The sequence below is a fragment of the Ranitomeya imitator genome, chromosome 2 (assembly GCF_032444005.1).
Source record: "Ranitomeya imitator isolate aRanImi1 chromosome 2, aRanImi1.pri, whole genome shotgun sequence".
NCBI classification, from domain to species: Eukaryota; Metazoa; Chordata; class Amphibia; order Anura; family Dendrobatidae; genus Ranitomeya; species Ranitomeya imitator.
The window spans coordinates 534,138,540-534,166,375 of record NC_091283.1 but is presented as its reverse complement, the minus strand read 5'-3'; the positions used below and the strand labels follow the sequence as shown (position 1 = coordinate 534,166,375).

Genomic DNA, 27,836 nt, shown 5'->3' with positions numbered 1-27,836 from the left:
TGCAACCCATAATGAGGTCCTCGTTATGGGGGACTTTAACTACCCGGATATTAACTGGGAAACAGAAACCTGTGAAACCCATAAAGGCAACAGGTTTCTGCTAATAACCAAGAAAAATTATCTTTCACAATTGGTGCAGAATCCAACCAGAGGAGCAGCACTTTTAGACCTAATACTATCTAATAGACCTGACAGAATAACAAATCTGCAGGTGGTTGGGCATTTAGGAAATAGCGACCACAATATTGTGCAGTTTCACCTGTCTTTCACTAGGGGGACTTGTCAGGGAGTCACAAAAACATTGAACTTTAGGAAGGCAAAGTTTGAACAGCTTAGAGATGCCCTTAATCTGGTAGACTGGGACAATATCCTCAGAAATGAGAATACAGATAATAAATGGGAAATGTTTAAGAACATCCTAAATAGGCAGTGTAAGCGGTTTATACCTTGTGGGAATAAAAGGACTAGAAATAGGAAAAACCCAATGTGGCTAAACTAAGAAGTAAGACAGGCAATTAACAGTAAAAAGAAAGCATTTGCACTACTAAAGCAGGATGGCACCATTGAAGCGCTAAAAAACTATAGAGAGAAAAATACTTTATCTAAAAAACTAATTAAAGCTGCCAAAAAGGAAACAGAGAAGCACATTGCTAAGGAGAGTAAAACTAATCCCAAACTGTTCTTCAACTATATCAATAGTAAAAGAATAAAAACTGAAAATGTAGGCCCCTTAAAAAATAGTGAGGAAAGAATGGTTGTAGATGACGAGGAAAAAGCTAACATATTAAACACCTTCTTCTCCACGGTATTCACGGTGGAAAATGAAATGCTAGGTGAAATCCCAAGAAACAATGAAAACCCTATATTAAGGGTCACCAATCTAACCCAAGAAGAGGTGCGAAACCGGCTAAATAAGATTAAAATAGATAAATCTCCGGGTCCGGATGGCATACACCCACGAGTACTAAGAGAACTAAGTAATGTAATAGATAAACCATTATTTCTTATTTTTAGTGACTCTATAGCGACAGGGTCTGTTCCGCAGGACTGGCGCATAGCAAATGTGGTGCCAATATTCAAAAAGGGCTCTAAAAGTGAACCTGGAAATTATAGGCCAGTAAGTCTAACCTCTATTGTTGGTAAAATATTTGAAGGGTTTCTGAGGGATGTTATTCTGGATTATCTCAATGAGAATAACTGTTTAACTCCATATCAGCATGGGTTTATGAGAAATCGCTCCTGTCAAACCAATCTAATCAGTTTTTATGAAGAGGTAAGCTATAGACTGGACCACGGTGAGTCATTGGACGTGGTATATCTCGATTTTTCCAAAGCGTTTGATACCGTGCCGCACAAGAGGTTGGTACACAAAATGAGAATGCTTGGTCTGGGGGAAAATGTGTGTAAATGGGTTAGTAACTGGCTTAGTGATAGAAAGCAGAGGGTGGTTATAAATGGTATAGTCTCTAACTGGGTCGCTGTGACCAGTGGGGTACCGCAGGGGTCAGTATTGGGACCTGTTCTCTTCAACATATTCATTAATGATCTGGTAGAAGGTTTACACAGTAAAATATCGATATTTGCAGATGATACAAAACTATGTAAAGCAGTTAATACAAGAGAAGATAGTATTCTGCTACAGATGGATCTGGATAAGTTGGAAACTTGGGCTGAAAGGTGGCAGATGAGGTTTAACAATGATAAATGTAAGGTTATACACATGGGAAGAGGGAATCAATATCACCATTACACACTGAACGGGAAACCACTGGGTAAATCTGACAGGGAGAAGGACTTGGGGATCCTAGTTAATGATAAACTTACCTGGAGCAGCCAGTGCCAGGCAGCAGCTGCCAAGGCAAACAGGATCATGGGGTGCATTAAAAGAGGTCTGGATACACATGATGAGAGCATTATACTGCCTCTGTACAAATCCCTAGTTAGACCGCACATGGAGTACTGTGTCCAGTTTTGGGCACCGGTGCTCAGGAAGGATATAATGGAACTAGAGAGAGTACAAAGGAGGGCAACAAAATTAATAAAGGGGATGGGAGAACTACAATACCCAGATAGATTAGCGAAATTAGGATTATTTAGTCTAGAAAAAAGACGACTGAGGGGCGATCTAATAACCATGTATAAGTATATAAGGGGACAATACAAATATCTCGCTGAGGATCTGTTTATACCAAGGAAGGTGACGGGCACAAGGGGGCATTCTTTGCGTCTGGAGGAGAGAAGGTTTTTCCACCAACATAGAAGAGGATTCTTTACTGTTAGGGCAGTGAGAATCTGGAATTGCTTGCCTGAGGAGGTGGTGATGGCGAACTCAGTCGAGGGGTTCAAGAGAGGCCTGGATGTCTTCCTGGAGCAGAACAATATTGTATCATACAATTATTAGGTTCTGTAGAAGGACGTAGATCTGGGTATTTATTATGATGGAATATAGGCTGAACTGGATGGACAAATGTCTTTTTTCGGCCTTACTAACTATGTTACTATGTTACTATGTTACTAGAAATAGCCGTGGATTGCGCCTAACGCTCCCTATGCAACTCGGCACAGCCTAAGGAACTAGCTAGCCCTGAAGATAGAAAAATAAAGCCTACCTTGCCTCAGAGAAATTCCCCAAAGGAAAAGGCAGCCCCCCACATATAATGACTGTGAGTAAAGATGAAAATAGAAACACAGAGATGAAATAGATTTAGCAAAGTGAGGCCCGACTTACTGAACAGACCGAGGATAGGAAAGATTACTTTGCGGTCAGCACAAAAACCTACAAAAAGACCACGCAGAGGGCGCAAAAAGACCCTCCGCACCGACTCACAGTGCGGAGGCGCTCCCTCTGCGTCCCAGAGCTTCCAGCAAGCAAGACAACAATAAAAATAGCAAGCTGGACAGAAAAATAGCAAACCAAAGAAATACAAGCTGGAACTTAGCTTCTGCTGGGAAGACAGGTCACAAGAACGATCCAGGAGTGAACTAGACCAATACTGGAACATTGACAGGTGGCATGGAGCAAAGATCTAAGTGGAGTTAAATAGAGCAGCCAGCTAACGAATTAACCTTGTCACCTGTGGAAGGAAACTCAGAAACACCCACCAGAGGAAGTCCATGGACAGAACCAGCCGAAGTACCATTCATGACCACAGGAGGAAGCCCGACAACAGAATTCACAACAGTCGCGCACTTCCGTGACAAAATGCAGGTCTTGGCGCAGTCAGTGCACGATAATATGAGCCCAGGCCGATAAGAATTGATGGTACAACCAGATTGCTTATGAGAGGACCTGCCAGATGGGTCAAAAGGTGTGGGTACTGGCCCCCGTACCCTAGTACAAGCTTCAGGTGACCTGGGAGGGCCCGTATCTCATGCACCAGTAGTTCAACACTGTAACGTACCTGGCTACCATGGACCAGGTCCAGGAAAGATGGAAGGTCTTCCACGTTAACATGATGAAGGCACATCATGAACAAGAGGCCTGCGCCCTCCCCATATGCAACCTGCCAGAGGAGGGAGACCCTCCCAGATATGCTTGCCCAGGCAAGGTGGGACCATTGAGAATGTGGAGGTTTGCAACCAGCTCATGTCGGACCTACGGTCCCAGATGTGGGCAACCCTACATCCCTTCTGACATCAGGGGCTTATCTACAGCATTCTGTAATGCTGTAGTTAAGCCCCCGATGTAACCTGAAAGATGAGAAACAAAGGTTAAATTATGCTCACCCAGGGGCGGTCCGGTCCCATGGGCGTCGTGATCCGGGTCCGCAGGTGCCGGGAAAGGTCAGAGAGCCCCGGTGCCTGAGCCCTGCAGTACTTTGCTCTGCCCTCATCAGGGCAGACAAAGTACGCCTGCACCGGAGCCACGGCAAGAAGACAAAAAGAGGACGTCATCGAATGAAGATAGGAGGCGCTGTACCCGGATCGCAACGCCCATGCGACCGAACCGCAGCGGGACCACCCGTGGGTGAGTATAATATAACCTTAATTTCTCATCTTTCAGGTTACATTGGGAGCTTATCTACAGCATTACAAAATGCTGTAGATAAGCCCCTGATGCCGGTGGGCTTAGCTCAGATACAATTTTTGGGGTGACAAAGTCCCTTTAAGGTGATTAAATATATCATTTAATCTTGGGCTGCCCTTTTATCTTGATCCACGAATCCACACATCCGTTTCTCAGTTTATTGTTCCATGCTACTGGGTTGGTTTCTGGCCCGATATAACCCTGTTAACGGACCAGTCTTATCGGATGAAGAACTGGTGGCTGGTAAGATTCTGTTTCACTAGGCTAGTGAAAAGGGACTTACGGTTGTAGGTGAGTGTGGCCCACGTCACTGACTGCATGAGCCACATCCTCTCACTCCCTGTGCCTTCCTGGGCCCGTGTGGACAGGGGTTGTCTGAATAAAACTGTGTCAGGATCAAATAACTAAAAATTGGCATGTGCATATGCATTCACCCCTTTTTCCATGAAGCCCCTAAACATTTTTGGTGCAAACAATTACTTTCATAAGTCACATGCTTAGTGAAAGGAAGTCCACCTGTGTGCAGTCTAAGTGTCACATGGTCTGTTGAGATATACACAACTTTTTTGAAAGACCACAGAGGCTGCAACACCATTAAGCAAGATGCACCACTAACCAAACAACACCATGAAAACCAAGGAGATCTCCAAAGAAGTCAGGGACAAAGTTGATGAAAAGTTCAAGTCAGGGTTGGGTTATAAAAAATACCCCAATCTCTAATGGTCCTCCGGAGCACCATCAAATCCATTATCATCAAATGGAAAGAACAAGATACCACAACAAACCTGCCAAGAGAGAGCCACCCATCAAAACTCTCAGCCTGGGCAAGGAGAGCATTAATCAAGGAGGCAGCACAGAGACCAAAGGTAACCCTGAAGTAGCTGCAGAGTTACCAAACTGAGACAGGAGTATATGCTCATACGATCACAATAAGTCATACACTCCATAGAGGTGCATTTTATGGAAGATTGGGCAGAAAAAAAGCCTTTACTTACACACAATGATTGTAAGGCTCGTTTTGAATTTGCCAAAAGACATGTGGGAGACTCCTCAAATATATGAAGGAAGGCACTGTGGTCAGATGAGACCAAAATTTATATTTTTGGCCACCAAGATAAACGGTGATAAGCTGGTCATGCACCAAACCAACACAGCTCATCAGCCCAAGAACACCATCCCCACAGTGAAACATGGTGGTGGCAGCGTCTGGCTGTGAGAATGTTTTTCGGCTGCAGGGACAGGGAAGTCCGAATCAAGAGAAAGATGAATGGTGCAAAATACAGTGATATTCTTTACCAAAATCTGTTTCAGTCTGTCAGTGGTTTGAGGCTGAAATGGAAGTTCACCTGCCAACCAGATGACCGAAAGCATATCCCTAAAGCAACACTCGAGTAGTTTAAGGAGAAACATGTAAATGTTTAAGAGTGGACCAGTCAAAGCCCAGACCTTAATCCAAGGAAATCATCTAACTGGAGCAGTTGTGCCTTGAGGAATGGGCAAAAGTCTCAGTGGCAAGATGTGGAATGCTCATAGAGACTTATCCAAAGTGACTTGCAGTTGTAATTTGCACAAAAAGAGGCTCTATAAAGTACTGAATTTAGGGGGGTGAATAATTATGCACACTGAAGTTTTCAGTTATTTTTTTTATATTTGTTGCTTCACAGTAAAAAGAAAACCAAATGTTCACAGTTGTAGGCATGTTTTTTACATGAACTGATGCAAACCCTCAAAAAAAAACAGTGAATTTCCAGGTTGTGAGGTAGCAAAACACAAAATAGAAATCAAAGGGCATTGGGGGTGGGGTTAATACTTTTGCAAGTCACTGTATTATGCTGCTAGTATGCCTCCTTTCATTGGACATCCCGCCATGGTGTGCACTGCTTACTGAGTGCCATTGCCTGAGCTGCTCATCACTGCAACCTCTCCTGAGTACCCAAGAAACAGTCTTGAAGCAATCATTGCAGCTATTGTAGTGGTTGTCTTAATGGACTCTCTATTCCATTCTTGAAGTCAATCAGTCACTTGCAGACTTCTGTTTACTATGGTGTATGTCAGGGGTATGGAATCTTTTTTCTGCCAAGGGCCATTTGGATATTAATACCATCCTTCGGGGTCCGTACAAACTCGACCCACAAACTACCTCCTATCTCTGGCACTGGTTTCAGGATGTAATCTGTTGTGAACTCTGTTGTCGAACTCCCTACTGTGGTCGTGAATGGTACTTCGGCGAGTTCGGTCCATGGATTCCCTCTGGTGGCTGTGAGTGAAGCTGCTGCTTCTGAGGTTCCTTACACAGGTGACGTGGTTTATCCTTTGGTTGGCTGCTCTATTTAACTCCACTCAGATCGTTACTCCATGCCAGCTGTCAATGTTCCTGCACTGGTTCAGTTCGCTCTTGGATCTTTCTGGTGACCTGTCTTCTCCAGCAGAAGCTAAGTTCCTGATAGTTATTATTTGTTCATTGTTTCCTTGTCCAGCTGGTTATCATGATTTTGTCTTGCTAGCTGGAAGCTCTGGGATGCAGAGTGGCATCTCCGCACCGTTAGTCGGTGCGGAGGTCTTTTTGCACACTCTGTGTGGTCTTTTGTAGTTTTTTGTGCTGACCGCAAAGATACCTTTCCTATCCTCTGTCTGTTTAGTAAGCCTGGCCTCCCTTTGCTGAAACCTGTTTCATTTCTGCGTTTGTGACTTTCATCTTTACTCACAGTCAATATATGTGGGGGGCTGCCTTTTCCTTTGGGGAATTTCTCTGAGGCACGGTAGGCTTTATTTTCTATCTCTAGGGCTAGCTAGCTCTTAGGCTGTGAAGAGGCGTCTAGGGAGAGTCAGGAACGCTCCACGGCTATTTCTAGTGTGTGTGATAAGATTAGGGGTTGCGGTCAGCAGAGCTCCCACATCCCAGAGCTTGTCCTGTGTGAGTTTAACTATCAGGTCGTGCCGGGTGCTCCTAACCACCAGGTCATAACAGTAATCATTCATTGCATGCCCTTCAATGTTCAGTATTGAACACTGCATGTGTGTGCTAACAGAGCAAGAGTAAATTAATGAGCTGGTTGTAATCAAAATACACTTCCCTGCCCAAGAATGCGGTCCCTGAGAATGTGCTTGTGGGCCGGATAAAATGTCATCGAGAGCCGTAAATGGCCCTGGGGCCAGAGGTTCCCCACTCCTGGTGTATGCGCGGGGAAGCATATCTGTGAATGCAGATAAAGACATTGACCATGGTGTTAGGGCTAGCGAAACGCACCGAGAAGATAGAGATGTTTATTATAAATGGTGCGTTCGCAGCCCGGGGTCCACCGTGCAGGAGGTACCTGCTACTAGCGAATGGCGGCACTGTTTGGTGGTATAGACTAGCTCTGTTACTCCATAGAGTAGCCGTGAAAGGGAAGCACTGCACCCTGTTAGCCTCACAGGAGCACAAGCTTACTGCCAAGCTGATAGCAGTCAGTGGTTATGCAACATGCAATCTCCTCACCGGAGAAGCCGGTATTCTAGGGGCTTATTTCAGCCGGGTCCCTGAACACACTCATGCATAACCACACTGGCACAAAGCACATATATGAATTGACACTAGCGCATGGCCGTGCAGCCATGCGAGCCTTATATAGCTGCAGCAAGTAAAAGACCTTCCTAGAAGGACCAATGAGAGATTGCCATACCTGAGCGTGTGACCCTAAATCTCCACTGAGAGATCGTGCCTGAGGCATGCTCAGTGTGTGCAAAGCAGGACTTAGTCCTAGCACTTAAAAGACCTTCCTGAAAGGACCAATGGACTTAGCTGCAGTATCTGACCATGTGACCCTCGATCTCCAGTGAGAGATCTTACTCTGGGCTTGCTCAGAACGAGAAAAGCAGGACTTAGTCCCAGAAGCGTCTGCTCGCCGCTGCCCAGCACTGACTTCAATGGCAGAAGCCGGAAAAGCAGCAGTAACTCTTTGTACAGAGTGGGACTGAGCAAGACGCTGGGACCGACGTCTCCGCTGAGCAGGCTCCACTGCGGCAGGAGAAGAATGGGAGACCGCAGCGGAGATGGCCCGAGATTCCCCCTGTGCAGAGGCGGGAACTTGACCCCTAACATATGGTTTTTGAAAGATAGACTGAATATATGCAGAATGTTTATTATCGTATATAAATTCATGCTATTATGCTGTTCTCTAAACATTCTGGACAATACTTCTTCACAAAGCAGAGTAACAAATATTTGGGATCTAACGTATAGGTCGGCTGGAAAAACTCACATTACACATGTTTATAGAGTTTCTAATTTAAAGAAGAGATTTTGATAACGACCTATTATTAGGGAATTTAGTCAACAACAAAATAGCTGTACGCTGGAGTTAAAACTACTAACACATTGTATAAATTACTATGTACTATGATATTCCACAACATTGAAACTGCAAAAACTCTGACTGTTCCTCTTATTCATTCTTGTCTGGACTACTGAAACTACCTACTGATTAGTCTCCCTCTTACCAAAGTCTCTCCTTTCCAATCCATCCTGAATGCGCCAGCGAGGGTCATATTTCTGTCCAGCCACTTCACCGATACCTCCACCTTGTGCCACTGGTTGCCCATTCTCTACAGAATAAAATTCAACATGATCTTGCTCACCACAAAGTTCTGCATCACCCGTCTCTCCCTTATCTCTGTCTATTACCCTACCCATGCTCTCCATTCTGCAACTGTCTAACATTCTCAATGATCCAAACTTGAACCTCCATCTCCAAGACTTCTCTTGTGCTGTGCCAGTTTTCTGGAATGCACTACTCAGACGATACGATTAATAGTAAGCCCACCATTTTTAAGTGTTCTTTAAAAACACATCTCTTATTTCACTAATCTAACTCTTTCCTGTTCCATTGTCTATTTTTTTTCATAGAATCTGTTCTGTTTCCAAATCCTTCATGTACACAATAGCACTTGGTAACTGTGCTTAGACAGATACTGGCTCATTATTGAAATGCCCTATTTATTGTAATGATGGCTGGACCATACCTGACAAGCACTATTTGCCTATTATGCCCCCTCTATTTCCTTATAGATTGTGAGCTGTAGGAGCAGGACCCTCTCTCCTCCTGTAACTGTTGAACTATGTGTTACTGTGTATTGTTTTTTGTTGTTTGTACATGTCCCTGCTTAATGGTAAAGTGCTGATTAATTTGTTGATGCTTTATAAATAAAATTATTATTATAAAATTATTATAACAAGAAAATAAACCTTGATTTTTCTCACCTGGCCCACCCCATTGCTTTCTCAACTGGACTTTCTTCTGGTAAAAAGTCTCCTGCAAAGCTGACCACCTGAACCCTGTAGGAACGAGGATGGCCCCATTTGTTAGTTAAGTTGCTTGAGAAGTGGATATAACGAGGTGCCTTGGCATGAAGCTCAAAAGCTGCTTGGTTCTCGTTTTCCAATACGCTTCGTACCACCTTTGGTCGCTGTATTGTAACCTCGGGTTCCCATGGTAAAGGTACAGGATTAAATTTCATATCCTGAGTCATAATTGAATTGTGAGTTCCTAGAAAAACAAATGATATTTTCCATTAAGGCTCCAAAGTTGCAAAATAATAAACAAAAATTCATCTGTATGTCTGCAGTTTTTATGAATATTTCATATTACATATTTCTTGGAATATCTAGGTAGTACAGCATGTAAAAAATAAATAACAGGAATAACAGGAATTTACCTAATAGTTTGTAGCAGGGGTTTATGTAAAAGTTTATGAATACTAGTGCAAAAGTTAATCTTGGACAGGGCTGCCACTAGAAATTTCGGGGCCCCATACTGGCAAAATTTTCGGGGCCCCCTTGAAACTCTCCCCAGGCTCCACCCCAGCCCCGCCTCCAGGCTCCACCCCACGAACTGTCCACAGTCCCACCGCTCTCTCTTGGAAAATCTCCACTTCTCACCTATCACACATTAACAGTTCCCATCACCAGATCACACATATAGCCGGCAACTTTTGTTTTGGCCAAAAGATTTTTTAAGCCGCCACCATAACACGGTAGACACTTTTGGCCGGGCCCTACTCTACTGTAACCTACTAAATATTTGTTAAAATATGCAATACAATTTAGGTATATTTTTATTTATTTTTCAATTTTTAATATGACCTATAATACTACATACAAGGAACAAATACCACAGCACTATGACCAGATGACATATTACCACCACAGTGATCGAATAATATAAAATACAAGGAACAAATACCGCTACACCATGACCAGACCGCATATTACCACCAATGACTGAATACTAAAATACTGATCAGTAATAAAAAAAAAAAACACAATACTATCACCATCAGTGCCATTATGCACAGGAGATCTGTAATTAGTAAGCAGTGTCTACAGGTAATACAGTGATCACCGGTGACATTACACACAGGAGCTCTGTATATAATGTATAGGTAATACAGTGATCACTGGTGACATTGTACACAGGACCTTAGTATACAGTGTATAGTGTCAGTGTATAGGTAACATTGACTCACCAGTGACGTCTCTAGGTGAAGTCCTTCATCTTTCATCCAGCACAGACAGCCATCACTTCATCCAGCCAGGACTCGTCTCTGCAGGAAATAAAACAGTTATCTCGAGTTCCGCTTGTAGAACACATTACTTAATTTTTTCCAGCTTCTACATTACACCACATGAAGAAGGCAACATAGTATCACTCTACAAAGTAACAGGACCGCCCCTCCATTTAAAACAGTATACTCAAAAAATAAAATAAATACATCACTGCAATAATAATATCCCTTAATTAGCCCCTATGGTAATATTTGCCATCCTAGCCCCCGTGTGTCTCATTCCAGGCTCCAGCCATATGTTCTCCCATCCTGCCCTCATGAGTATCCATTCTGCCCCATATGATCTCCCCATCCTGCCCCATCTGTCTCCATCATATCCATCCTGCCCCATCTGTCTCCAATCTTGCCCCATCTGTCTCCATTCTGCCCCATCTGTTTCCAATCCTGCCCCATTTGTGTCCAGCACTCTGCCCCATCTGTGTCCAGCACTCTGCCCCATCTGTGTCCAGCACTCTGCCCCATCTGTGCCCAGCACTCTGCCCCATCTGTGTCCAGTACTCTGCCCCATCTGTGTCCAGCACTCTGCCCCATCTGTGTTCAGCACTCTGCCCCATCTGTGTCCAGCACTCTGCCCCATCTGTGTCCAATCCTGCCCCATCTCTGTCCAGCACTCTGCCCCATCTCTGTCCAGCACTCTGCCCCATCTCTGTCCAGCACTCTGCCCCATCTCTGTCCAACACTCTGCCCCATCTCTGTCCAGCACTCTGCCCCATCTCTGTCCAACACTCTGCCCCATCTCTGTCCAGCACTCTGCCCCATCTGTGTCCAATCCTGCCCCATCTCTGTCCAGCACTCTGCCCCATCTCTGTCCAGCACTCTGCCCCATCTCTGTCCAGCACTCTGCCCCATCTCTGTCCAGCACTCTGCCCCATCTCTGTCCAGCACTCTGCCCATCTCTGTCCAGCACTCTGCCCCATCAGTGTCCAGCACTCTGCCCCATCAGTGTCCAGCACTCTGCCCCATCAGTGTCCAGTACTCTGCCCCATCTGTGTCCAGCACTCTGCCCCATCTGTGTCCAGCACTCTGCACCATCTGTGTCCAATCCTGCCCCATCTTTGTCCAGCACTCTGCCCCATCTTTGTCCAGCACTCTGCCCCATCTCTGTCCAGCACTCTGCCCCCCATGTGTCCAGCTTTCTGCCCCCATGTGTCCAGCTTTCTGCCCCCCCCGTGTCCAGCTTTCTGCACCCCCCTGTGTCCAGCTTTCTGCCCCCCCCTGTGTCCAGCTTTACTGCCCCCTCTGTGTCCAGCTTTACTGCCCCCTCTGTGTCCAGCTTTACTGCCCCCTCTGTGTCCAGCTTTACTGCCCCCTCTGTGTCCAGCTTTACTGCCCCCTCTGTGTCCAGCTTTCTGCCCCCCTGTGTCCAGCTTTCTGCCCCCCCTGTGTCCAGCTTTACTGCCCCCTCTGTGTCCAGCTTTACTGCCCCCTCTGTGTCCAGCTTTACTGCCCCCTCTGTGTCCAGCTTTACTGCCCCCTCTGTGTCCAGCTTTCTGCCCCCCCTGTGTCCAGCTTTACTGCCCCCTCTGTGTCCAGCTTTACTGCCCCCTCTGTGTCCAGCTTTACTGCCCCCTCTGTGTCCAGCTTTACTGCCCCCTCTGTGTCCAGCTTTACTGCCCCCTCTGTGTCCAGCTTTCTGCCCCCTCTGTGTCCAGCTTTACTGCCCCCTCTGTGTCCAGCTTTACTGCCCCCTCTGTGTCCAGCTTTACTGCCCTGACCCCCCCCCCCCCCCCGGATCACCGCTCTCAATTAAAAAGAAAAAAAAAAAGTTCTGCTTACCTGCCGCGCTCCTGATCTCTCCACGCAGCTGCACCGTGCACTCGCCGGCGACTGACAATGACGTCAGACGCCGGTGACCTGCACGCTGCGGCTGGCGGCTGTTAATTATTGACGTGTGGGCGCGGGCCCGCACGTCAATAGCGTTAAACAGCTGTAGCGCCGGCCGCCGCTAAGGGCCCGGTTCAGCCTGCGGCTGCCGGTAGGGGCCCGGTGAGCAGGTAAGAGGGGGCCCAATGCGGGCCCCCTCTGCTCACCGGGCCCCATACGCCAGTCATGGCTGTAATGCCCTGATGGCGGCCCTGATCTTGGACATTCTTAAACTGCGCAACACTGCAGCAGATATTATTTAGGTATGATTTGGAGAATAGAATGCATAGGTTTTCATAATGAATTGTGAAAAAGCATGTTATGGGAGGAGAGGAAGACTGAACAACTGTGCTGAGGGACCGAGGGCTTTCTAGGGCGAAGCTTTTCTCTGAATTTAAAAATGATCCTCAACTGAAATCAGAGATGTGGGAGACAGGAGCAGATGGAAGTTTAACATTGAAATAATTGTGGTCTTTGGATGTAGATATGAGAGTAACAAGTAGTCTTTTTTAGCATACGTGAGTGCAAACTTGAAGTTGTATGTAATAAGTAGGTATGAGCGGACCCGTGGATGTTCAGGTTCGGTCAAACTGTAGTTCAAAGTTCAGTTCGGCATCTGAACTTGATCGTGAAATTGACCCTGAACCCGAACTCAAAAGAAGTCAATGGTGCTTTAAAATGGCTGTAAATTGTTCATAGTAAGGGCTAGGTGAGTGAAATGGAAGCTAAATGGGGGTAAGAGCAGGACAAATGCCCTGCAAACAGGTGGATTAGGAAATAACTTAAAATAACATAAAATAATAAAAAAAATAATAATTTTGAACCAGGAGGCCAAGTGGAGGAGGTTGAAGAGGCAGAAGAGGTGGAGGAGGTAGTTAACACTGTTTTTTTTTATTTATTTTTGGGGGTACTCTAAAAACAGCTTCTGTGGGGGCACTCTTCATGCAGGCTGTGTAATACTCTGCACTTTTTTTGTGGTGCAAAGAATGAGGAGAGCATCAAATAGAGGATGTGGCCATGTTGCTGCTGGCGGTGGTGTAGCTGCTGCTAGAAGAGAGAGGACGTGGCCGTTCTGTGCCTGCTATGTGCATAAATGAAACATCTTCCTCTGGTGGACGCAAGCAATTGTACGTTCTGCATAGCTTCATAGGCAAGAGTACTGCTGAACGAATGGTGAGACCAGAACAAGTAGGGGTAGCTTTGGATTGGATGTCTGAGAGTGACTTCAGTTCCTTTGCTTTGTCTTCTGCATCACCCCCTTGCAAATCAGGCAAGCAGTCTGAGCCCCAAGACATGCAGCAGTCACTTTTGCTTTTTTATGTCTCTGCTGACTGTGGTTCTTTGGGCCATCCACCTGGCCCTGCCCCACAAGTGGAGGAGATTGAGTGAACTGATGCCCAACCATTTGTTCTGTTTTAGGATGAGTACGTGAGAGGGGTAGTGCAAACGGTCAGCGAACCATCGTAGCACATCTCTGCTGATGAAGAGGAAATGCAGCGCCCCAGAGTCCTGGTTGTTGCAGTAATGTCATTCTTCCACCAGGGGGAGTGATGTTACGTCTGATGGCACCAAAGGAGTTCACCCTACCAGGTATCACAAAACACACAACACACTTCAAACTCCAGTCCACCAGGGGGAGCCTTGCTCCTATCTACTAGGGCACTCCTCACATTAGGGTAAAACTAGTGGGTTGGATAGGAAGTTAGTCAGTTCCTGTCAGGCAGACAGAGGGAAAAGGAGGAACATCAGAGCTGCAGACAGAGGTCCCTGTCAGGGGTGGGATCCTGGCAGAGGCCTAGCAAGACAGAAAGACATGGAGCTGTGCCTGCCCCACGTGTGGCAGCATCCTAAGAAAGTACACGAAGAGACTTGCGTTGTAGGGAGTGAGACACGAAGTCACAGCAAAAGGAGAACAAAAACCAGAAGGAGTCCTGTCCTGAGAGAGGCTACCTCCTTCTGGAGCGCGGACCGGTGGCTGGAACACTGAGGGAGTAATAGTCTCTACGCTTTACTTCAGAGACCGGCAGGACAATCAATTCCAATTTGGCTGCCCGACCTTAAAACCTAAGAAGACATGGGTGGCAAATTGTGGGGGCCGGGGCGTCTCTAGAGTTCCTGTAAAAAGCCTCAGGACACTCGTCATATGGGTTTGCCCTATCCATACCATCTGGAGGACAGAGAGAGAAAGACATAACATCTACAAAAATTGTGAGGACCTTACCGAGTTGCTCAGCAGGGGGGTACTACAACGCACGAGCGCTAGTAGGAAGGCTACTGATTTCCACCTGGATAGGGGGACTCTGGAATTGTCATCAGACCGGTTGGACTCTGCATACCCTGTTATCCGGTGCTCTGGACTGAGGATGTTGAAGCCTTCAGTAAAGTTAAAGAGACTGCACCCATTGTGTCCTCGTTATTCACCGCACCTTACATCACCCACCATCACCATCCACACCTCTGGGAAGCCCTGGGGAAACACTTCACCTGTGGGAAGGTTTTTCCATCTAGCTGCCATCACATCACCCCAGTGGACCCCTAAGCAGCGTCGGTCACCCTGACCGAATACCACAGGTGGCGTCACGAACTCTGCCTTTTAAGTGGGCGCCCCTCATAGGGCCACGGTCCGGGTCGGGCCACCGTGACATCCTCGCTGAGGGAACTGAAGGACCCGGTACCGAGTACCCCATTGCCCTTACGTGGGGGCGATCCAGAAACACAGGTGCCAACTGCTGTGGCTTTCTGCTGTGTGTAGAGTGGCAAGGAGAGCAGGGGTGACCACTGGGTGGAACATCATACAGGGGATTATGATTATTTTTTATGTTTAGAGCAACATTGATTCTATGGTGTTGCACATGAGGAGGGGTTTCATACAATACACAAATAGAAATTACAATTAACAAACTAATAGGAACCCTAACCTTGCAGCCTTATATTCTATAGGATAATGAGGAAGGAGACAGTAGGTTCAGGGATTGCAGAAGCTCTGGCATTGGTCAGCTGACAGCTCTATAGTGATGGCAGCAGAGTTATTGCAGGCTGTTAGCTGTTCTGAAGAGATGGATTTTCAATAGTGATGAGTGAATGTGTTCAGGGATACTCGGACAGCAGATTTGAAAGAGCTTCAGGTCAAGATGCGCCGCTTCAGCACCAATTTCCACAAGTCAGCTACAGCTGCCACTGCTCTCACAATGCTGCAGCAGTGCATGCAAGTAGCAGATCACCAACTGGTTTGCGACGTGACCACGCACTGGAACTCCATTCTGCACCTACTGGCAAGCCTTTGTGAGCAGCTTGCAGCGTCCGCGGCGCGCCCGAGGTCCGTTCCCCGCTCTCGCAGATCGGAGATCTGCGAGAGCGGGGACGTTTAACGCGACCCCATAAAACAACATTGCGTTAGCGCAATCTGCTAGCGCTAGGCGCTAAACGGATTGCACTAACGCAATATGAACCTAGCCTAACAATGAGGAGGTTGAGGAGGAAGAGGCAGAGCACAGAAAACAGCTGGGAAAAAAACCTTCTTCTGAAATCTTCAGATGTGCCTCCTACAGTTGAGTTCAAGCTTAGGACATCACTATGTGTGAGCACGGTAAAAAAGGCAGCCTAGAAATGGAGTCTCACAGCGCCCTTCACTTTCAGCTTACTTGGAGTCAGAATACAAACAAAGAATAAAGCAATTACTGTATTACTCAACAAATCAACAACCTACTTACTAAAGATAAACAGAAGATAGGTGTAAAGTATAGCAAAGAAACAGGCGAAAATCCTTAGCTGAAAACTCACAGAGTGGCTCCAAACATCTAAGGAATGTCACAACATCTAAATGACTATCACCAGCAGGCAACGCCCGCTGGGGGACAGAATGTAAAATCTGCACTCAAAAGGTGATAGGCAGACAAAAGAAAACACCTGCTGACAGACAGCAACCAGAAAACAGAGCCCAAACATCCAGAGAAAGGTTGTTTCTCCTGTGGCTCAGCAGAAAGAGAAGTTTGTCAGAGAACACAAGCTGAAGGGATGAAATCAAGGAGCATGACAGTTTCAACAACATGGTAGAAGAGTATGTGTCCACAGGTCTCCATGCACTGAGTGATGGGTCTGCCTAATTTGATTCTGAGCCTTCAAATTGGACATATAGCCTGAACTTGCCCTTTACGCCTTGGAGGTGCTGGCCTGCCATTCATCAAGTATACTGTCAGAATGTGTATTTAGAACATCAGGGGGTGTGATCACAGACAGACACATTTGCCTGTCCAGAGCCAACGTGGGCAGGCACACAATAATTAAAATGAATCAGGCGTGGATGCCACAGGGCTTGTTCGTACCATTGTCTGAATAGGGAAGTATACCAGCCACACCCAGCCATTGTTACACTCCAACACAGTTTGTTCAGAGGCTGTTTTCAGAGTACCCCCAACAAGGCACTTTTGCAGAGTACACCCACACAGGATTTTTTGCAGAGTACCCAGAAACACTGTTTTTTTCAGAATACTCCCATAAAGATTTGTGTAGAATACACACACAGGCTTTTAGGGACAGTAAGCCCACAGACACAGGTTTAAAGTTTAAAAAGTGGTTTTTAGGCACAGCACTTCCACAGACACAGATGCAAAGTAAAAAGAAGTGTTTTGTAAGTATATTTTTCCCACAGACAGACATGCAGAGTAAAAAAGTGTTTTTATTAACAGTTCCCCCACAGACACAGTTGCAGAGTAAAAAAAAATGTTTAGGTACAATATTCCCACAGATAAATACACAGAGGAAAAAAAGGTGATTTTAGGCACAGTATTCACGCAGAGACACATGCAGAGTACACACACAGGCTTTTTGGCACAGTATTCCCACAGACACGGGTGCAGAGTACACACAGAGGCTTTTTCACACAGTACACACACAGAACCAAACACTGTTCATCACTCGAACAGCATCCTGTCCCAACGCTAATCAGATCAGAATGGTGGTGACACCAGTGATCTGGCATTTAAGCAGGCAGGGTCACGTGATGCGCCGGCCAGTCACAGCTTTGCCAATACTTTGCATGGTTGTGATGGCTCCGAAAGTGCCCACAGCCTAAAAGCTTGTTGATTGGCTGGGCTACAGCCATTCAACAAACTTTATTTGTCTCGAACCCGAACAGTAAACCGGACTTCCAGTAAATAGCCCGTGTTTGGAGTTCGGTACCAGACACAAGGTGTTCAGTATGAACCCCAACCTTTATTGTTCAGGATTGCTCATCTCTTGTAGTAAGGTCTTCTTTGAAGTAGACTTACTTACAACCTTTCTATGCTGTTCTGTGAACCTGGAATATTATTTCAGTTTTCTCATCAGGTTAATATGACAGAACTTTGTTGAGTTCTAATGTACTGTATGTAAATGAAGCAATGAGAATGAGATGCAATTTGTGTTATAGAATGCGCTGGTTGGTTCAGTGTTATGAGGTGACATGGTATGGTTGAAATTGCGATATTGGAAGATAGTTAGAGAACATGGCAATGTCAAGACTGGTAAGGTTCCAACAAAGATGTGTTCACTCTCTGAACTGGAAGTAGTCAAAGAGAAAAAATAAGACAATGTTAGTAGACTGTAGGTTGATTAGAGGAGAGGTGAGTTTGAGAGTCTGGCGTCACACTAAATTTCTGGAAAATCGGTCCTGTATGGTTATCCGTGTGTAATGCGTTTGCAATGCGATGATGCGATTTTCTCGCAACTATGTATCCGTATGGCATCCGTATGACATGCGTATGGCTTTACATTTCTCTCTGATTTTCCCCATTGCATTTAATGGCTCAATGGGCTGAAATGAGGAAAATGTGTGCTTTTTTGTCAGAAGCTAGATGGAAGGTGCATGTGGCGTCCGAGTTTTTCTCGCACTCATAGCATTGGCGAGTCTCGGACGATGTACACGTACAATCACAGCATGCTGCGATTTCAGTCGCACGTCGATTACACCTGAGAAAAAATACGGTGATATGAGCTGCCCCATAGATTTACACTGGTCCGAGTGCTATGCGATGTTTTCTCATATAGCACTCGCCCGTATTCTACGGTAGTGTGACTCTGGCTTAAGTTCAATGGTATGCCTCAATGGGGAACTTGAAGATACCCATGATGATAACAACAACAACTAGATGGTTACACAGGGAGAAGAAGTGGACAGGGAGTAAAAGAGTGAGGGAGGTTAGAAGTGGAGCAGGATTGCAGATGTAAATACGTTTGCAGATGTAAAGGTTCCCCTCAGAGTACAGCTGATGGCTGAGGGTCCCAGCAGAAGACTTTTTTGACCAGCTTACTTTTGAGTTACACCTCTAACCAAAAGGAATTATTAAATGTGCACAAACTTTTTAAGTAGCAAGTCTCTGAAATTGTCTAAATTTAATTACTTAAAGGGAACCTGACATTACAAAATTGCATGTTACATATTACTGACCCCATTATTTTACTGGCCATTACCGTATATACTCGAGTATAAGCTGAGATTTTCAGCCCATTTTTTGGGGCTGAAAGTCCCCCTCTCGGCTTATACTCGAGTCATATACCGGGAGGTTAGCAGGGGAGGGGGAGCGGGGGCTGTGTAATCATACTTACCTGCTCCCGGCGCGGTCCCTGCAGTCCCTGGCTTCCCCAGCGCTGCAGATTCTTCCTGTACTGAGTGGTCACATGGTACCGCTCATTACAGAAATGAATATGCGGCTCCACCTCCCATAGGGGTGGAGCCGCATATTCATTGCTGTAAATGAGCGGTAACTGTGACCGCTCAATACAGGAAGAAGATGCAGCGCTGGGGAAGCCAGGGACCGCGCCGGGAGCAGGTAAGTATACGGGGAGCGCAGCGCTGCGCGATATTTACCTGCTCCTCGCTCCAGTGCTGCTCTATCTCTAGCGTCCTCTGGCAGTGACGCTCAGTTCAGAGAGCGCGGTGACGTAGTCAGTGCGCGCCCTCTGCTGAGTGTCAGTGCTGGAGACGGAGCCGCACGAGGAGCAGGTAAATATTGCCAGTGCCGGCGTCCTGAGCGAAGAGAGGTGAGTATGTGATTTTTTTTTTATTGCAGCAGCAGCAGCATTCTATATGGCACAGCTTTATATGGAGCATCCATGGGGCAATAATGAATGGTGCAGAACATTATATATGGCACAGCATTATAAGGAGCATCCATTGGGCAATAATGAACAGTGCAGAACATTATATATGGCACAGCTTTATAGGGAGCATCTATGGGGCCATAATGAACGGTGCAGAACATTATATATGGCACAGCTTTATAAGGAGCATCTATGGGGCCATAATGAACGGTGCAGAGCATTCTATATAGGGCACAGCTTTCTATGGAGCATCTATGGGACCATAATGAATGGTGCAGAGCATTATATATGGCACAGCTTTCTAAGGAGCATCTATGGGACCATAATGAATGGTGCAGAGCATTATATATGGCACAGCTTTCTATGGAGCATCTATGGGGCCATAATGAATGGTGCAGAGCATTATATATGGCACAGCTTTATATGGAGCATCTTATGGGGCAATAATGAACGGTATGGAGCATCTATTTTTATTTTTGAAATTCACCGGTAGCTGCTGCATTTCCTACCCTAGGCTTATACTCGAGTCAATAAGTTTTCCCAGTTTTTTGTGGCAAAATTAGGGGGTCGGCTTATACTCGGGTCGGCTTATACTCGAGTATATACGGGTAAATGATAATAATAATGTTGTTTCTAGCTAACCTGTACTTATTATTATTTATAGAGCACCATTGATTACATGAGAAGGGGTTACATACAAAATACAGATATCACTTACAGTAGACAAACTAACAATGATAGACTGGTACAGAGGACCCTTCCCTTGCGAGCTTACATTCTACATAATGATGGGGAAGGAGATAGTAGGTCGGGGTGTTGCAGTTGTATGATTAGTTGTTGTGGCAATGTTTTATCACACAACTAGGCACATTTTTATTTTATAACTGTGCCATGACATCTATTGTACAGTCTAGCTGAAAAAAACATTATTATTAACATTCAATTGTCTGAAGGATCACAGGGTCAGATTAATATACAAATTGCTGGTGTTAGATATCCTTTAATTTACATTATCACTACATAGTGCATTTATCCAGTCATTTATTAAAGAGGCTTCCAGTTCAGTAAGCCCATTTTTATACACCCTATCCTGAGGTAATGGAGTGTATGTGTGGTGTGGAAAAAGGGGTTTCAGAATACTCATCCCATATCCAGAGCCGAGAGTGGTGACATAAATTTGAGTTTGCTTGGTCCTGTCCTGTCCAGCATTATAAAGAGATCCCACTGATTTGAAAGGCATTGTATTGTTTAGTTTACCCTTTTGTGGTGTTTCAGGTGAAATTGTACACTTACTGCCAGACATCCCCCCCAGGCATAAAATTCGATTACTGGGGGTCCCGCAGAGAGATACTTTGTTAGCTGTTCCTCATCAACGAACAATTCCAACAAAGATGAATTGTTCATTGAGGAGAACATTTTTAATCAAGCATATAACTTTAATTGCTATATGCACACCAAAATTACATGAATACGCACTACTTACAATAGCTTTGAAGATCATTTCCACTTTTTTATTGATAATGCGCTGAATATAATTTTAGCTGTAGATATATGTGTCTTACCTCCAACATCCAGATCCACTTTGTAATTAATAAAATGTGTGTGAAGAGTTCCCAGCGTGTGTTCACCCACTCTTGACCCATACTCTTTTCCATCAGCAAAGTAGAATGATGAACTGATATATCCAGTAGCATGCATCTTGGCTTCGATGACTCCATTTTGATAGAAGACAAAATCCCAAACATAATCATAATTAATAAGAGTAGAAACAGCACGGACAATCAAAACAGTACTGGCAAGCCCTCCGTAATACATGGAGTGCATATTGGAATAGTGTCGACGAAGAGGTACACCCAAGTTTTGCTCAAAAATGCACATGGCATTCTTAGTCTTCTCGGGGCTTTCAGATTCCATTAGATAATGAGCATCAATATAAGTGGCAAGATGAGGGCAATCAACACCTCTCACTAATTCAAATGAGAATCTTCCAATGCCAAAGTTGGCATCCATGTATCTGGTGATCATCCCTCCAGGTGCATTAGATCCATAAATTGCAAGTGCTTCTTGAGTACTGATTTCGTAGGCAATACGTTCATTCTTAAATCGGATATCAAACAGACGTGGGCCAGAGTTGACATTTAGTCCATATGTGAAGCTCCATGACTGGAAAGAAACCTGGTTCTTATTAACTGTGTACCTATTACCAGCTGGGTTGAACTGCAATGGTGCTCCAGGCTGTGGACTGACCTTTGGTTCCATAGAGCCAATATCATTTTCTGGTTTAACTTTTTGAATTTTTATCACTTCAACTTTCCCTGCATTGAACTGTTTCTCCAAATCAGCCATATTCAAGAAGTAAGCTCCATTGTAGAAGACTTTTGTTACTTTCCATTTCGTAAAATCTAGACTTTTGTGGTCCAAAAGTATTTCCAGTCCAACTGGATGGACAGTGAAACAACTTTCTTTAACTTTGACAAATAAAACAAACCAGGAGCTTCTATCTCCAGATTTGACACCTCTTGGAGCTGTGGTAAGAGCCGCAAAATTGGATCCATCATATCCAAGTGCTTTTAAAAACTGAGGTGCAGTAGAAAATTCCTTTTCATATACTAAAGCGTAAGCATCAGAGTACTCTTTACCAATCACAGGTCTGCTGTAGTAAGGGATTTTTTCTTTGTATTTTTCCAGTGTGATATCATTGTGGTATGATGGTTTGGGAAGAGGACCTACCACATATTCTGTAATGGTAGGTTCTTCTTGATCTCCAAAGAAAACAACAGCAAGAGCCTCACGTGTAGGTTTTTCTCCCCCTCGATCTAAATAATCTAAAACCTGTTGTTTTGGGGGGTATTTAATATCAATATAGTAAATACAATTTTCAGTAGGTTTTGCATCAGCAGCATTCACAAATTTCTTGCCAAGATTTTTTTTCAGGTAGTCAACAGTCGCAGAGTACTCTTCTGGCGTCAGGTCCGAAAACACTGAGCCTTTGTCACTTTTCTGATGGGCCACATTGGATTTATAATTTCCATGTTGAGGTTTAGAAGAACAACTTTCTGTAGACTTCCCAGCTCCCGATAGCAAAACAGAGACAAGTGCCAAGATAGTTACCAATGCCACAGCCAAGAGTATGAGCACAGCCTTCACGTTCATGATAGTCAGAATATATAGTAAGAAGCAGGCAAGAAGTCCTTCAAACACATAGAGTAGAGTTTCTGAAATACAAAACTGTGGTATAAGTTATGACTCTGAGGGAGGAGAATTGTGAAAACAGCAGAAAACCATATGCAGATGGCTTAGCTCCAAGTTTCATGAGGATAACATGGATACTTTTAATTGAAAGCATTCTTGGAAACTATTTTGTCCAAAAAGGCATTTGGTTCATGCACTCTGTACTCAGTACGTTTATCCTGAACATATGTCATTTACTACGGACTTAACAACCTTATAAACTTAATGTTTTTTCCAAGCATCTGATAATCAGTGAAATAATTTTTGTCACATTTCTTCTTATCTCCCTCCTAAAATATTTCAAACTGTGCCCCCATTCTTGAATTTGTTTCGTATTAACCACTTACAGATATGACAAACACGTCTGATTTAATGAAACATACATACTCAGCTGAGGTTTGTGTGTATGTGGATTAGGAATAAAAGCAATGAATAGATGTCAGCTAAACTGAGCAATCAATGGACAGTTACAGTATTTTGCAGCTTTATTCAGTGGCCTGAATTCTGCCCTCTGTACTATCTTGACCCTGGTTTTCTAATCAATGTTAAACAACAGTGCAGGTCTGCTCGGGGAGACCAAAACATCCAACACTGCGGAGACACCATCACGTGTTTTTCAACGCAGTTGACAAGTTGGCATGCTTGGCATAGGTGGCTTTCCTTCATAGGATGCTGCCCTTCCCGTGGTTGTTCCTTCCCGGGGAAAGGCCTGGCTATTCACTGCTTGCGTCGAGAAACACGTTATGGTGTCTCCGCAGCTTCTTTACCTGCATCTGCATATTTCCCATAAGGGATGGGGGCAGTGTTCTGGAATCACTGCGTTGAGAAACACGTGATGGTGTCTCCGCAGTGTTGGATGTTTTGGTCTCCCCGAGGCCAATCATCTGTGCCTTTATAGCCTTTTTACTAGGCACTGCTCCTAATAGCCAGATTCCTACTCCACACTGATGAGGGGCAAACACCCAGAAACAGCTGTCTGTGGATGGATACCATGCTTGGCATAGGTGGCTTTCCTTCATAGGATGCTGCCCTTCCCGTGGTTGTTCCTTCCCGGGGAAAGGCCTGGCTATTCACTGCTTGCATCGAGAAACACGTGATGGTGTCTCCGCAGCTTCTTTACCTGCATCTGCATATTTCCCATAAGGGATGGGGGCAGTGTTCTGGAATCACTGCGTTGAGAAACACGTGATGGTGTCTCCGCAGTGTTGGATGTTTTGGTCTCCCCGAGGCCAATCATCTGTGCCTTTATAGCCTTTTTACTAGGCACTGCTCCTAATAGCCAGATTCCTACTCCACACTGATGAGGGGCAAACACCCCGAAACAGCTGTCTGTGGATGGATACCATGCTTGGCATAGGTGGCTTTCCTTCATAGGATGCTTTCCTTCCCGGGGAAAGGCTTGGCTATTCACTGCTTGCGTCGAGAAACATGTGATGGTGTCTCCGCAGCTTCTTTACCGGGACGACAGAAGGGACGTGGCGAGCGGGAACCTGAGACCCAGCACATGCGCACCTAGCATATAAGACGAGAAAAAATAAAGTGACAAGTTGTAAAATACAACATTAAATACAAAATTTGTATTTAGTGTATTTTTGTATGATAATTCAAGGTGTTTAATGATATCAGTGCATTTTTATTTTTTTCAAGTATATAGGGACACCACATGTCAATTATAATTGATTATGTGATGCCCTCAATGCAATCAAATACATGGGAACATAAGGATTATTTTCATATAAGATTTCCCAACATTTCCTTGTGGTATGCCCCAAATGTATATGATTCATTTATATGCACTGTTGTTGTTGTTGTTTTTATTGTGTGTTACAATTTTGTATTGTGTGCAGGACAAATCCAAGGTGTTTTATGTTACTAGAGAACTTTTCTTTTTTCTTTTTTTTTTTTTTAATATTTCTTCACATACAGGTGCCTCTCACAAAATTAGATTAACATCAGAAAGTTAATTTATTTCAGTTCTTCAATACAAAAAGTGAAGCTCATATATTATATACAGTCGTTACAAACAGAGTAATCTATTTCAAGTGTTTATTTCTGTTAATGTTGATGATTATGGCTTACAGCCAATGAAAACCCAAAAGTCATTATCTCAGTAAATTAGAATACTTTATAACATCAGCTGGAAAAAATGATTTTAAAATCCGAAATGTTGGCCTACTGAAATGTATGTTCAGTAAATGCACTCAATACTTGGTCGGGGCTTCTTTTGCATCAATTGCTGCATCAATGCGGCATGGCATGGTGGTGATCAGCCTGTGGCACTGCTGAGGTGTTATGGAAGCCCAGGTTGCTTTGATAGCTGCCTTCAGCTCGTCTGCATTGTTGGGTCTGGTGTCTCTCATCTTCCTCTTGACAATACCCCATAGATTCTCTATGGGGTTAAGGTCAGGCGAGTTTTCTGGCCAATGAAGTACAGTGATACTGTTGTTTTCAAACCAGGTATTGGTACTTATGGCAGTGTGGACAGGTGCCAAGTCCTGCTGGAGAATGAAATTTCCATCTCTAAAACGCTTGTCGGCAGAGGTAAGCATGAAGTGCCGTAAAATTTCTTGGTAGATGGCTGCGCTGACTTTGGTCTTGAAAAACCACAGTGGACCTACATCAGCAGATGACATGGCTCCCCAAAACACTAGACCTCAAGCAGCTTGGATTGTGTGCCTCTCCACTCTTCCTCCAGACTCTGGGAGCTTAATTTCCAAATAAAATGCCAAATTTTCTTTAATCTGAAAACAACACCTTGGACCACTGAGCAACAGTCCAGTTCTTTTTCTCCTTGGCCCAGGTAAGACGCTGTTGTCTATTGGTCATAAGTGGCTTGACACATGGAATGCGACACTTGTAGCCCATATCCTGGATACATCTGTGTATGGTGGCTCTTGAAGCAATGACTCCAGCAGCAGTCCACTCCTTGTGAATCTCCCACAAATTTTTGAATGGTCTTTTCTTAACAATCCCTTGATGGGTTGGCATGACAACCCGGGGTCTGCAGCAGACCTCTGTAGTTGTCATTGCCAAATTGCTATGAGCATTTCTGCTACACAGAACAGGGCTAAAGCCCAGCTTTGTGTGGCACAAGCGATCAGATCGCAGCTTCTAGTTTCCCATGGAGACTATTGAAGCAAGTGTAAAGTAACAAAAAATGATTTTAAAAATATTTAAAAAATTTAAAACTAAGTCATCCCCCATTCAAAATAAAACAATTTTAAGTAATTAAAAAATACACATATTTGGTATTGTCGTGTTCAGAATCGCCGAATCTATCAATATATAAAAAGAATTAATTCGATCGGTAAACGTTGTAACAAAAAAAAGTAAAAACTCCAGAATTAGGGGTTTTTTGGTAGATGCAACATTGCATTAAAATGCATTAAAGGGCAACCAAAACATTTTATCTACACCAAAATGGTATCAATATAAACATCAGCTCGTTGCACAAAAAATAAGCCTCTAGCCAGCCCCAGATCCAAAAATGGAGGCGCTAGGGGTCTGGGAAAATGACTCAATTTATTTTTCTTTTAACACACTGTTTTTTGTTCACTAATTGAATAAAAAAAAAACCTATACATGTTTGGTATCTACGAACTTGTAATGACCTGCAGAATCATAATGGCAGGTCAGATATAGCATTTGGTGAACACGTTAAAAAAAATCCCAATAAACAATTGTGGAATTGCATTTTTTTTTGCAATTTCACTGTACTTGGAATTTTTTTCCCGTTTTTCAGTACACTATATGGAAAAATCAATGGTGTCGTTCAAAAGTACAAATCGTCCCGCAAAATAGAAAGTTATGGCTCTGGGAAGAAGGGGAGTAGAAAACAGGAGCAGAAAAATGAAAAATGGCCTGGGGTGAAGGGGTTAAACTCTGTGGAGTCAGGAGCAGATGCAGCAACATGTTCTGCTATTCTTTGTTTGAGCACACGTGTTGTGCACTGTTTTTAATATTTTTGGCATGTAATAAAGGCAGCTTAACACACATTTGTTTATTTTACTCCCTTCTACAGTGCCCTTAATTCTACAGCCCTTTACAGACATCATCACTGTCCCCGATGGGGCTCACAATCTAAATTCCCTATCAGTATGTCTTTGGAGCATGGGATAAAACCAAGGTACCCAGAGAAAACCCACGCAAACACGAGGAGAACATACAAACTCCTTGCAGATGTTGTCCTTGACGGGATTTGAACCCAGGACCCCAGCGCTGCAAGGCTGCAGTGTTAACCCCTGATCCACTATGCTGTCCATTCGTGGTATTACAGTTAATAAAAGCATTAATGTTATATATTCTATTGGTATTAATTGAAAAACATCTCCGTTTTTAACGTAGATTTGCAAAGATTACATAATACTAAGCTAATTGTTAATGTGTCCAATATTACTACTGTAACATAGTAACATAGTAACATAGTTAGTAAGGCCGAAAAAAGACATTTGTCCATCCAGTTCAGCCTATATTCCATCATAATAAATCCCCAGATCTACGTCCTTCTACAGAACCTAATTGTATGATACAATATTGTTCTGCTCCAGGAAGACATCCAGGCCTCTCTTGAACCCCTCGACTGAGTTCGCCATCACCACCTCCTCAGGCAAGCAATTCCAGATTCTCACTGCCCTAACAGTAAAGAATCCTCTTCTATGTTGGTGGAAAAACCTTCTCTCCTCCAGACGCAAAGAATGCCCCCTTGTGCCCGTCACCTTCCTTGGTATAAACAGATCCTCAGCGAGATATTTGTATTGTCCCCTTATATACTTATACATGGTTATTAGATCGCCCCTCAGTCGTCTTTTTTCTAGACTAAATAATCCTAATTTCGCTAATCTATCTGGGTATTGTAGTTCTCCCATCCCCTTTATTAATTTTGTTGCCCTCCTTTGTACTCTCTCTAGTTCCATTATATCCTTCCTGAGCACCGGTGCCCAAAACTGGACACAGTACTCCATGTGCGGTCTAACTAGGGATTTGTACAGAGGCAGTATAATGCTCTCATCATGTGTATCCAGACCTCTTTTAATGC

The 27,836-nt window shown here is 44.3% G+C and overlaps 1 protein-coding gene across 1 annotated transcript in view; it reads right to left on the bottom strand.

Moving 5' to 3' along the window:
* AOC3 (amine oxidase copper containing 3) overlaps positions 1 to 22,801 on the bottom strand; it is a 64,650-nt gene extending 41,849 nt beyond the window's left edge. Inside the window, exons 1-2 of the mRNA XM_069751871.1 lie at positions 21,133 to 22,801; positions 9,267 to 9,552 (exon numbers count right to left, since the gene is read on the bottom strand). Coding sequence (XP_069607972.1) covers positions 9,267 to 9,552; positions 21,133 to 22,723 — 1,877 coding nt within the window. The 5' untranslated portion in view covers positions 22,724 to 22,801. The remainder of the gene's footprint in view (positions 1 to 9,266; positions 9,553 to 21,132) is intronic.
* Positions 22,802 to 27,836: the final 5,035 nt, after the last annotated feature.